This window comes from Caretta caretta, chromosome 2, assembly GCF_965140235.1.
Source record: "Caretta caretta isolate rCarCar2 chromosome 2, rCarCar1.hap1, whole genome shotgun sequence".
NCBI lineage: Eukaryota > Metazoa > Chordata > Testudines > Cheloniidae > Caretta > Caretta caretta.
In genome coordinates this window covers 62305385-62317490 of record NC_134207.1, presented here as the reverse complement: position 1 = coordinate 62317490, position 12106 = coordinate 62305385, and the positions used below count along the sequence as shown (strand labels likewise).

Below are 12106 nucleotides of genomic sequence, written 5' to 3'. Positions count from 1 at the left end.
TTGTGTGATTCAGTAGTGCTGGTGACGAGTTGTGGTGACAATACATTGAGAACAACTCTCAGACAACTGTGTTCTTGTTATTAATTTGAGTGTCAAATAACACACCTGAAGTTTTGCATTTTAATAGTCGGGTCTGTGAATTGTCTGATTAGTCATGAGTATCTTCTTGTTTGTGGGTATTTCAATTTTGGTCCATTTCAAGTAATAATAGATCATAAGAATCACAGTGTGGACAAAATGATTTCTTCTGTTCAGATTGTTGTAATTACCTAATTTAAAAGCTGAATAGACTTGAATTCTGATCTCCATTAAACTGCCTTTTCAGGGCATTTCTCATTTGGTTGTTTAGGAAAAAAATTCTGAAAGGAAAATTATCACCTTCAAAAAAAAGTATTTTCTTCTGTGCCACAGCTGAATTGCTGCTATTTTACATCATATCACAGCAGATTCACTTCACAATAGTAGATGTAGATCTCATCCTAATCCTATGAAATAGGTCAGCTTTTCTGTTTAACAGTAAATGATTCCATGCTAAGTTGTACTTGGTGATTTGTACCCATTACAGGTGGGTGAGCATTGAAATATTAGCCTACCTGGTCGCAAATGTGTACCACTGAAATTCCCTTTGACAGTAGGATAATTATGACTGTGAGCTTGTGTTTACACACTGCTTCATCCTGCTGCTCAGCCTCCCTAGCTTATGAAAAAGCAGATATTGAAATGTAAAAGAATTAACAGCGTACAGCGATATTTCAGTGCCTGCCTACTCACAAGGATAGCCCAAGGCATTAGAATGGAGGGATAGGGTGGATGTGCACATGCAATTTCACAAACCAACACAAAATTAGGACTGATTTTTAAGCACAGAGTGTCCATTAAAATACTAGTGGTGCAGTAACTATGTACACAAAGGGAGTAGTTATTATTCACTATTCAATAGTTCACACCCAACTGTACATATTACAAAATGGTTTTATTGATGGATGTTACTGTTTATCATTCTGATGGAGTATATGTGACCCGGACACCCCCTGCTGGAAGGCTGGCAGTCCTGCCACACCCTGTCCCCAAAAAAGCAATAGAGGAGAAGCTTAGAGTGGCTGCATGGGATGCAGCTAATCAGAAAGAGGCTGCAGGGAAGCAGCCAATCAGGGCCCAACATGCTTATATAAAAGGAGCTGCAGGAACAGCGTGAATTCAGTCTGCTGGCATGGATTGGGGGAGCAAGGAAGGTACTCCTGGCTGGGTGATGGGACTCAAAGAAGATACAGGCCATGGGGAAGTGGTCCAAGGTCTACAATACGAAATTAGGTCGAATTTATAGAAGTCGGTTTTGTAGAAAGCATTTTTATACAGTCAATTGTGTGTGTGTCAACACAAATGCTCTAAGTGCATGTAGTCGACGGAGTGTGTCCATAGTACCGAGGCAACCGTCGACTTCCGGAGCATTGCACTGTGGGTAGCTATCCCACAGTTCCTGCAGTCTCCGCCGCCAATTTGAATTCTGGGTAGAAATCCCAGTGCCTGATGGAGCTAAAACATTGTCACAGGTGGCTCTGGTTACCTGTGCAGATGCCGTACCACGGCAAGCATGGAGCCCGCTCAGCTAACCATCACCGTATGTCTCCTGGGTGCTGGCAGACATGGTACTGCATTGCTACACAGCCGCAGTTTATTGCCTTTTGGCAGCAGACAGTGCAGTATGACTGGTAGCTGTCGTCGACGTAGTCCTGGGTGCTCTTTTAACCGACCTTGATGAGGTCAGGGGCGCCTGGGCAAACATGGGAGTGACTCAGCCAGGTCATTTCCCTTGTTTCGTCTCATGGCAATTGAGTCCTACCAGCAGTGCACTGTCTTTTAATCTGCAGCTAGCAGAAGACGATGGCCAGTAGTCATACTGCACCGTCTTCTGCCGAGCACCCAGGAGATGTCGATGGCTAGTGGTCGTACTGCACAGTCTGCTGCCAGCAAGATGTATAAAGATAGATGAAGTGGCTCAAAACAAGAAATAGACCAGATTTGTTTTGTATTCATTTTCTCCTCCCTCCCTCCCTCTGTGAAATCAACAGCCTGCTAAATCCAGTTTTGAGTTCTATCCTTGAGGAGGCCATTCAGTTTCTCGCAAAGCCACCCCCTTTGTTGATTTTAATTCCCTGTAAGCCAACCCTGTAGCCATGTCGTCAGGGCAATGGCAGACAATCGTTCCGCACCTTTTTTCTGTGCAGACGCCATACCACGGCAAGCATGGAGCCCGCTCAGATCACTTTGGCAATTAGGAGCACATTAAACACCACGCGCATTATCCAGCAATATATGCAGCACCAGCACTTGGTAAAGCAAAACTGGGCAAGTAGGCGATGTCAGTACAGTGATGAGAGTGATGAGGACATGGACACAGACTTCTCTCAAAGCACGGGCCCTGGCAATGTGGGCATCATGGTGCTAATGGGGCAGGTTCATGTGGTGGAACGCCGATTCTGGGCTCGGGAAACAAGTACAGACTGGTGGGACCGCATAGTGTTGCAGGTCTGGGACGATTTCCAGTGGCTGCAAAACCTTTGCATGTGTAAGGGCGCTTTCGTGGAACTTTGTGACTTGCTTTCCCCTGCCCTGAGGCGCAATAATACCAAGACGAGAGCAGCCCTCAGAGTTCAGAAGTGAGTGGCAATAGCCCTGTGGAAGCTTGCAATGCCAGACAGCTACTGGTCAGTTGGGAATCAATTTGGAGTGGGCAAATCTACTGTGGGAGCTGCTGTGATGCAAGTAGCCAAGGCAATCAAAGATCTGCTGATATCAAGGGTAGTGACCCTGGGAAATGTGCAGGTCATAGTGGATGGCTTTGCTGCAATGGGATTCCCTAACTGTGGTGGGGCCATAGACAGAACCCATATCCCTATCTTGGCACTGGAGCACCAAGCCGGCAAGTACATAAACCGCAAAGTGTACTTTTCAATAGTGCTGCAAGCACTGGTGGATCACAAGGGACGTTTCACCAACATCAACGTGGGATGGCCAGGAAAGGTACATGACGCTTGCATCTTCAGGAACTCTGGTCTGTTTCAAAAGCTGCAGGAAGGGACTTTATTCCCAGACCAGAAAATAACTGTTGGGGATGTTGAAATGTCTACAGTTATCCTTGGGGACCCAGCCTACCCCTTAATGCCATGGCTTATGAAGCCATACACAGGCAGCCTGGACAGTAGTCAGGAGCTGTTCAACTACAGGATAAGCTAGTGCCGAATGGTAGTAGAATGTGCATTTGGACGTTTAAAAGCATGTTGGCGCAGTTTACTGACTCGGTTAGACCTCAGCAAAACCAATATTCCCACTGTTATTACTGCTTGCTGTGCGCTCCACAATATCAGAGTAAGAGGGAGATGGTGGGGTGGGAGGTTGAGACAAATCACCTGGCTGCTGGTTACGCACAGCCAGACACCAGGGCAGTTAGAAGAGCACAGAAGGGCGCGGTGCGCATCAGAGAAGCTATGAAAACCAGTTTCATGACTGGCCAGGCTATGGTGTGAAAGTTCTGTTTGTTTCTCCTTGATGAAACCCCCTGCCCCTTGGTTCACTCTACTTTCCTGTAAGCTAACCACCCTCCCCTCCTCCCTTCAGTCACCGCTTGCAGAGGCAATACAGTCTTTGTTGCTTCACATTCATGCAGTCTTTATTAATTCATGACACAAATAGGGGGATAACTACCAAGGTAGCCCAGGAGGGGTGGTGGAGGAGAGAAGCACCAGGAAGGGTGGTGGAGGAGGGAAGGACAAGGCCACACAGCACTTTAAAAGTTTAAAACTTATTGAATGCCAGCCTTCTGTTGCTTGGGCAATCCTCTAGGATGGAGTGGCTGGGTGGCCGGAGGCCCCCCCACCGTGTTCTTGGGCGTCTGGGTGAGGAAGCTATGGAACTTGGGGAGGAGGGCGGTTGGTTACACAGGGGCTTTAGTGGCAGTCTGTGCTCCTGCTGCCTTTCCTGCAGCTCAGCCATACACTGGAGCATATTAGTTTGATCCTCCAGCAGCCTCAGCATTGAATCCTGCCTCCTTTCATCACGCTGCCACCACCTTTCAGCTTCAGCCCGTCACCTCTCCTCCCAGTCATTTTATGCTTTCCTGCACTCTGACATTGTCTGCCTCCATGCATTCGTCTGTGCTCTGTCAGTGTGGGAGGACAGCATGAGCTCAGAGAACATTTCATCGCGAGTGCGGTTTTTTTGCCTTCTAATCTTCGCTAGCCTCTGGGAAGGAGAAGATCCTGTGATCCTTTGAAACACATGCAGCTGGTGGAGGAAAAAAAAGGGACAGTGGTATTTAAAAAGACACACTTCATAGAACAGTGGGTACATTCTTTCATGGTAAACCTTGCTGTTAACATTACATAGCACACGTGCTTTCGTTCCAAGGTCACATTTTGCCTCCCCCCAGCGCATGGCTAGCCCCTCCACCCTCCCCGTGGCTAGCAGCGGGGAACATTTCTGTTCAGCCACAGGCAAACAGCCCAGCAGGAATGGGCACCTCTGAATATCCCCTTAAGAAAAGCACCCTATTTCAACCAGGTGACCATGAATGATATCACTCTCCTGAGGATAACACAGAGAGATAAAGAACGGATGTTGTTTGAATGCCAGCAAACATACACTGCAATGTTTTGTTCTACAATGATTCCCGAGTATGATTCTCTGAGTAATTACTACAACTCCTGAGGAAGCTCGTAGAAGGAAGGTAATATGGATGGGGGGCGTTCAGCTGTTGTGACCTGCACTGGATGTGCCATGTTTGTCTTTCTTCCACAGGACAGATGCGACTTTGTCTGTACAAAGTGCAAGCTGGTCTCCATACTGGAAGAGAAGGTTCAAGGTCTGGAGCAACAGGTATCGACCCTGAGTTGCATAAGAGAAACTGAAGATTTCCTGGACGAATGTCAGGATAGGCTTCTACGGGCACAAGGTTCTGAAGATTCAGAGCAGGCTGCACATCAGGGACAGAAGGATGGTGAAGAAATTTGGCATCATGTGACCTCCAGAAGAAAAAAGGGGAACGTCCATGTACCAGCAGGGCAGATACAGGTAAGTAACCGTTTTCATGTTCTCTCCACAGGTACTAATGCGGAGAGTGGACCAGATGATACGTCTGAGGGAAGGCAGCAGAAGGAGACTCCACCGATTGGAAGGTATGAGATGCACTGTCCTAGGGTTGGGGGTTCCACGACCACCGCTCCCAAGAGAAGGAGGCGGGTGGTGGTGGTCGGGGACTCTCTCCTCAGGGGGACTGAGTCATCTATCTGCCGCCCCGACCGGGAAAACCAAGAAGTCTGCTGCTTGCCAAGAGCTAAGATTCGCGATGTGATGAAGAGACTGCCGAGACTCATCAAGCCCTCAGATCGCTGTCCCTTCCTGCTTCTTCACGTGGGCACCTATGTTACTGCCAAGAATGACCTTGAGCGGATCACTGCGGACTACGTGGCTCTGGGAAGAAGGATAAAGGAGTTTGAGGTGCAAGTGGTGTTCTCGTCCATCCTCCCCATGGAAGGAAAAGGCCTGGGTAGAGACCGTCGAATCGTGGAAGTCAACGAATGGCTACGCAGGTGGTGTCGGAGAGAAGGCTTTGGATTCTTTGACCATGGGATGGTGTTCCAAGAAGGAGTGCTAGGCAGAGACGGGCTCCACCTAACAAAGAGAGGGAAGAGCATCTTCGCAAGCAGGCTGGCTAACCTAGTGAGGAGGGCTTTAAACTAGGTTCACCGGGGGAAGGAGACCAAAGCCCTGAGGTAAGTGGGGAAGTGGGATACCGGGAGGAGGTACGAGCAGGAGCGCATGAGAGGGGAGGGCTCCTGCCTCATACTGAGAAAGAGGGGCGATCAGCAGGTTACCTCAAGTGCCTATATACAAATGCATGAAGCCTGGGAAACAAGCAGGGAGAACTGGAAGTCCGGGCACAGTCAAGGAATTATGATGTGATTGGAATAACAGAGACTTGGTGGGATAACTCACACGACTGGAGTACTCTCATGGAGGGATATAAGCTGTTCAAGAAGGGCAGAAAAGGTGGGGGAGTTGCACAGTATGTAAGGGAGAAGTATGACTGCTCAGAGCTCAAGTATGAAACTGCAGAAAAACCTGAGAGTCTCTGGATTAAGTTTCGCAAAAAGAAAAGGAGTACTTGTGGCACCTTAGAGACTAACCAATTTATTTGAGCATGAGCTTTCGTGAGCTACAGCTCACTTCATCAGATGCATACCGTGGAAACTGTAGCAGACTTTATATATACACAGAGAATATGAAACAATACCTCCTCCCACCCCACTGTCCTGCTGGTAATAGCTTATCTAAAGTGATCATCAGGTGGGCCATTTCCAGCACAAATCCAGGTTTTCTCACCCTCCACCCCCCCACACAAATTCACTCTCCTGCTGGTGCTAGCCCATCCAAAGTGACAACTCTTTACATAATCAAGTCGGGCTATTTCCTGCACAAATCCAGGTTTTCTCACATCCCCCCCACCCCCATACACACACAAACTCACTCTCCTGCTGGTAATAGCTCATCTAAACTGACCACTCTCCAAGTTTAAATCCAAGTTAAACCAGAACATCTGGGGGGAGGGGGGGTAGAAAAAAACAAGAGGAAACAGGCTACCTTGCATAATGACTTAGCCACTCCCAGTCTCTATTTAAGCCTAAATTAATAGTATCCAATTTGCAAATGAATTCCAATTCAGCAGTTTCTCGCTGGAGTCTGGATTTGAAGTTTTTTTGTTTTAAGATAGCGACCTTCATGTCTGTGATTGCGTGACCAGAGAGATTGAAGTGTTCTCCGACTGGTTTATGAATGTTATAATTCTTGACATCTGATTTGTTTCCATTTATTCTTTTACGTAGAGACTGTCCAGTTTGACCAATGTACATGGCAGAGGGGCATTGCTGGCACATGATGGCATATATCACATTGGTGGATGTGCAGGTGAACGAGCCTCTGATAGTGTGGCTGATGTTATTAGGCCCTGTGATGGTGTCCCCTGAATAGATATGTGGGCACAATTGGCAACGGGCTTTGTTGCAAGGATAGGTTCCTGGGTTAGTGGTTCTGTTGTGTGGTATGTGGTTGTTGGTGAGTATTTGCTTCAGGTTGCGGGGCTGTCTGTAGGCAAGGACTGGCCTGTCTCCCAAGACTTGTGAGAGTGTTGGGTCATCCTTTAGGATAGGTTGTAGATCCTTTATAATGCGTTGGAGGGGTTTTAGTTGGGGGCTGAAGGTGACCGCTAGTGGCGTTCTGTTATTTTCTTTGTTAGGCCTGTCCTGTAGTAGGTAACTTCTGGGAACTCTTCTGGCTCTATCAATCTGTTTCTTTACTTCTGCAGGTGGGTATTGTAGTTGTAAGAAAGCTTGACAGAGATCTTGTAGGTGTTTGTCTCTGTCTGAGGGGTTGGAGCAAATGCGGTTGTATCGCAGAGCTTGGCTGTAGACGATGGATCGTGTGGTGTGGTCAGGGTGAAAGCTGGAGGCATGCAGGTAGGAATAGCGGTCAGTAGGTTTCCGGTATAGGGTGGTGTTTATGTGGCCATTGTTTATTAGCACTGTAGTGTCCAGGAAGTGGATCTCTTGTGTGGACTGGACCAGGCTGAGGTTGGTGGTGGGATGGAAATTGTTGAAATCATGGTGGAATTCCTCAAGGGCTTCTTTTCCATGGGTCCAGATGATGAAGATGTCATCAATATAGCGCAAGTAGAGTAGGGGCTTTAGGGGACGAGAGCTGAGGAAGCGTTGTTCTAAATCAGCCATAAAAATGTTGGCATACTGTGGGGCCATGCGGGTACCCATAGCAGTGCCGCTGATCTGAAGGTATACATTGTCCCCAAATGTGAAATAGTTATGGGTAAGGACAAAGTCACAAAGTTCAGCCACCAGATTAGCCGTGACATTATCGGGGATAGTGTTCTTGACGGCTTGTAGTCCATCTTTGTGTGGAATGTTGGTGTAGAGGGCTTCTACATCCATAGTAGCCAGGATGGTGTTATCAGGAAGATCACCGATGGATTGAAGTTTCCTCAGGAAGTCAGTGGTGTCTCGAAGGTAGCTGGGAGTGCTGGTAGCGTAGGGCCTGAGGAGGGAGTCTACATAGCCAGACAATCCTGCTGTCAGGGTGCCAATGCCTGAGATGATGGGGCGCCCAGGATTTCCAGGTTTATGGATCTTGGGTAGTAGATAGAATATCCCAGGTCGGGGTTCCAGGGGTGTGTCTGTGCGGATTTGATCTTGTGCTTTTTCAGGAAGTTTCTTGAGCAAATGCTGTAGTTGCTTTTGGTAACTCTCGGACACAAATCAGATGTCAAGAATTATAACATTCATAAACCAGTCGGAGAACACTTCAATCTCTCTGGTCACGCAATCACAGACATGAAGGTCGCTATCTTAAAACAAAAAAACTTCAAATCCAGACTCCAGCGAGAAACTGCTGAATTGGAATTCATTTGCAAATTGGATACTATTAATTTAGGCTTAAATAGAGACTGGGAGTGGCTAAGTCATTATGCAAGGTAGCCTGTTTCCTCTTGTTTTTTTCTACCCCCCCTCCCCCCAGATGTTCTGGTTTAACTTGGATTTAAACTTGGAGAGTGGTCAGTTTAGATGAGCTATTACCAGCAGGAGAGTGAGTTTGTGTGTGTATGGGGGTGGGGGGGATGTGAGAAAACCTGGATTTGTGCAGGAAATAGCCCGACTTGATTATGTAAAGAGTTGTCACTTTGGATGGGCTAGCACCAGCAGGAGAGTGAATTTGTGGGGGGGGGTGGAGGGTGAGAAAACCTGGATTTGTGCTGGAAATGGCCCACCTGATGATCACTTTAGATAAGCTATTACCAGCAGGACAGTGGGGTGGGAGGAGGTATTGTTTCATATTCTCTGTGTATATATAAAGTCTGCTACAGTTTCCACGGTATGCATCTGATGAAGTGAGCTGTAGCTCACGAAAGCTCATGCTCAAATAAATTGGTTAGTCTCTAAGGTGCCACAAGTACTCCTTTTCTTTTTGCGAATACAGACTAACACGGCTGTTACTCTGAAACCTGGATTAAGTTTAGAAGTGTGAGCAACAAGGGTGATGTCGTGGTGGGAGTCTACTATAGACCACTAGACCAGGGGGATGAGGTGGACGAGGCTTTCTTCCGGCAACTCGCAGAAGTTACTAGATCGCAAGCCCTGGTTCTCATGGGAGACTTCAATCACCCTGATATCTGCTGGGAGAGCAATACAGCGGTGCACAGGCAATCCAGGAAGTTTTTGGAAAATGAAGGGGACAATTTCCTGGTGCAAGTGCTGGAGGAACCAACTAGGGGCAGAGCTCTTCTTGACCTGCTGCTCACAAACTGGGAAGAATAAGTAGGGGAACCAAAAGTGGATGGGAACCTGGGAGGCAGTGACCATGAAATGGTCAAGTTCAGAATCCTAACACAAGGAAGAAAGGAGAGCAGCAGAATACAGACCCTGGACTTCAGAAAAACAGACCTTGACTCCCTCAGGGAACTGATGGGCAAGATCCCCTGGGAGAATAACATGAGGGGGAAAGGAGTCCATGAGAGCTGGCTGTATTTTAAAGAATCCTTATTGAGGTTACAGGGACAAACCATCCCGATGTGTAGAAAGAATAGTAAATATAGCAGGCGACCAGCTTGGCTTAACAGTGAAATCCTTGCTGCTCTTAAATACAAAAAAGAAGCTTACAAGAAGTGGAAGATTGGACAAATGACCAGGGATGAGTATAAAAATATTGCTAGGGCTTGCAGGAGTGAAATCAGGAAGGCCAAATCACACCTGGAGTTGCAGTTAGCAAGAGATGTTAAGAGTAACAAGAAGGCTTTCTTCAGGTATGTTAGCAACAAGAAGAAAGTCAAGGAAAGTGTGGGCCCCTTACTGAATGAGGGAGGCAACCTAGTGACAGAGGATGCGGAAAAAGCTAATGTACTCAATGTTTTTTTTGCCTCTGTCTTCATGAACAAGGTCAGCTCCCAGACTACTGCACTGGGCAGCACAGCATGGGGAGGAGGTGACCAGCCCTCTGTGGAGAAAGAAGTGGTTCGGGACTATTCAGAAAAGCTGGACGAGCACAAGTCCATGGGGCCGGATGCTTTGCATCCGAGAGTACTAAAGGAGTTGGCGGATGTGATTGCAGAGCCATTGGCCATTATCTTTGAAAACTCCTGTCAATTTGGGGAGGTTCCAGATGACTGGAAAAAGGCTAATGTAGTGCCCATCTTTTAAAAAGGGAAGAAGGAGGATCCTGGGAACTACAGGCCAGTCAGCCTCACCTCAGTCCCTGGAAAAATCATGGAGCAGGTCCTCAAGGAATCAATTCTGAAGCACTTAGAGGAGAGGAAAGTGATCAGGAACAGTCAGCATGGATTCACCAAGGGCAAGTCATGCCTGACTAATCTAATTGCCTTCTATGACGAGATAACTGGCTCTGTGGATGAAGGGAAAGCAGTGGACGTGTTGTTCCTTGACTTTAGCAAAGCTTTTGACACGGTCTCCCACAGTATTCTTGCCAGCAAGTTAAAGAAGTATGGGCTGGATGAATGGACTATAAGGTGGATAGAAAGCTGGCTAGATTGTCGGGCTCAATGGGTAGTGATCAATGGCTCCATGTCTAGTTGGCAGCTGGTATGAAGTGGAGTGCCCCAGGGGTTGGTCCTGGGGCCGGTTTTGTTCAATATCTTCATAAACAATCTGGAGGATGGTGTGGATTGCACCCTCAGCAAGTTTGCAGATGACACTAAACTGGGAGGAGTGGTAGATACGCTGGAGAGTAGGGATAGGATACAGAGGGACTTAGACAAATTGGAGGATTGGGCCAAAAGAAATCTGATGAGGTTCAACAAGGACAAGTGCAGAGTCCTGCACTTAGGATGGAAGAATCCAATGCACAGCTACAGACTAGGGACCGAATGGCTCGGCAGCAGTTCTGCAGAAAAGGTTACAGTGGATGAGAAGTTGAATATGAGTCAACAGTGTGCCCTTGTTGCCAAGAAGGCCAATGGCATTTTGGGCTGTATAAGTAGGGGCATTGCCAGCAGATCGAGGGACGTGATCGTTCCCCTCTATTCGACATTGGTGAGGCCTCATCTGGAGTACTGTGTCCAGTTTTGGGCCCCACACTACAAGAAGGATGTGGAAAAATTGGAAAGAGTCCAGCGGAGGGCAACAAAAATGATTAGGGGACTGGAACACATGTCTTAGGAGGAGAGGCTGAGGGAACTGGGGATCTTTAGTCTTCAGAAGAGAAGAATGAGGGGGGATTTGATAGCTGCTTTCAACTACGTGAAAGGGGGTTCCAAAGAGGATGGCTCTAGACTGTTCTCAGTGGTAGCAGATGACAGAACAAGGAGTAATGGTCTCAAGTTGCAGTGGGGGAGATTTAGGTTGGATATTGGGAAAAAACTTTTTCACTAGGAGGGTGGTGAAACACTGGAATGCGTTACCTAGGGAGGTGGTGGAATCTCCTTCCCTAGAAATTTTTAAGGTCAGGCTTGACAAAGCCATGGCTGGGATGATTTAGTCGGGGATTGGTCCTGCTTTGAGCAGGGGGTTGGACTAGATGACCTCCTGAGGTCCCTTCCAACCCTGATATTCTATGACTCTATGATTCTATGATTCTACATGCTACTGGCCTGGAGCAGTAAAGTGTCCTACCATGGTGGACGGAATGAGGCTGCCCTCCCCAGAAACCTTTTGCAAAGGCTTTGGGAGTATATCCAGGAGAGCCACGAATGCCAGGGCAAATTAATCATTAAACATGCTTGCTTTTAAACCATGTATAGTATTTTAAAAGGTACACTCACCAGAGGTCACTTCTCCACCTGGCGGATCCGGGAGGCAGCCTTGGGTGGGTTCGGGGGGTACTGGGTCCAGGGTGAGAAACAGTTCCTGGCTGTCAGGAAAACCGGTTTCTCCCCTTGCTTGCTTTGAGCTATCTACAACCTCATCATCATCATCTTCCTCGTCCCCAAAACCTGCTTCCGTGTTGCCTCCATCTCCATTGAAGGAGTCAAACAACATGGCTGAGGTAGTGGTGGCTGAACCCCCTAAAATGGCATGCAGCTCATCATAGAAGCGGC

The 12106-nt window shown here is 47.6% G+C and overlaps 1 protein-coding gene across 12 annotated transcripts in view; it reads left to right on the top strand.

The window, feature by feature from the left end:
• Positions 1-12106, top strand: part of TRIM55 (tripartite motif containing 55) — a 65726-nt gene that overhangs the window by 41191 nt on the left and 12429 nt on the right. For 4 of the 12 annotated variants that reach the window (XM_075125161.1, XM_075125165.1, XM_048840813.2 and 1 more), the window contains one exon: positions 4795-5067. The exons of 7 other annotated variants lie outside the window; for them this stretch is intronic. In XM_075125161.1, coding sequence (XP_074981262.1) covers positions 4795-5067 — 273 coding nt within the window. Of the gene's footprint in view, positions 1-4794; positions 5068-5098; positions 5172-12106 lie in introns of all 12 variants that reach the window. One more of the 12 variants, XM_075125162.1, reaches the window with a different exon arrangement.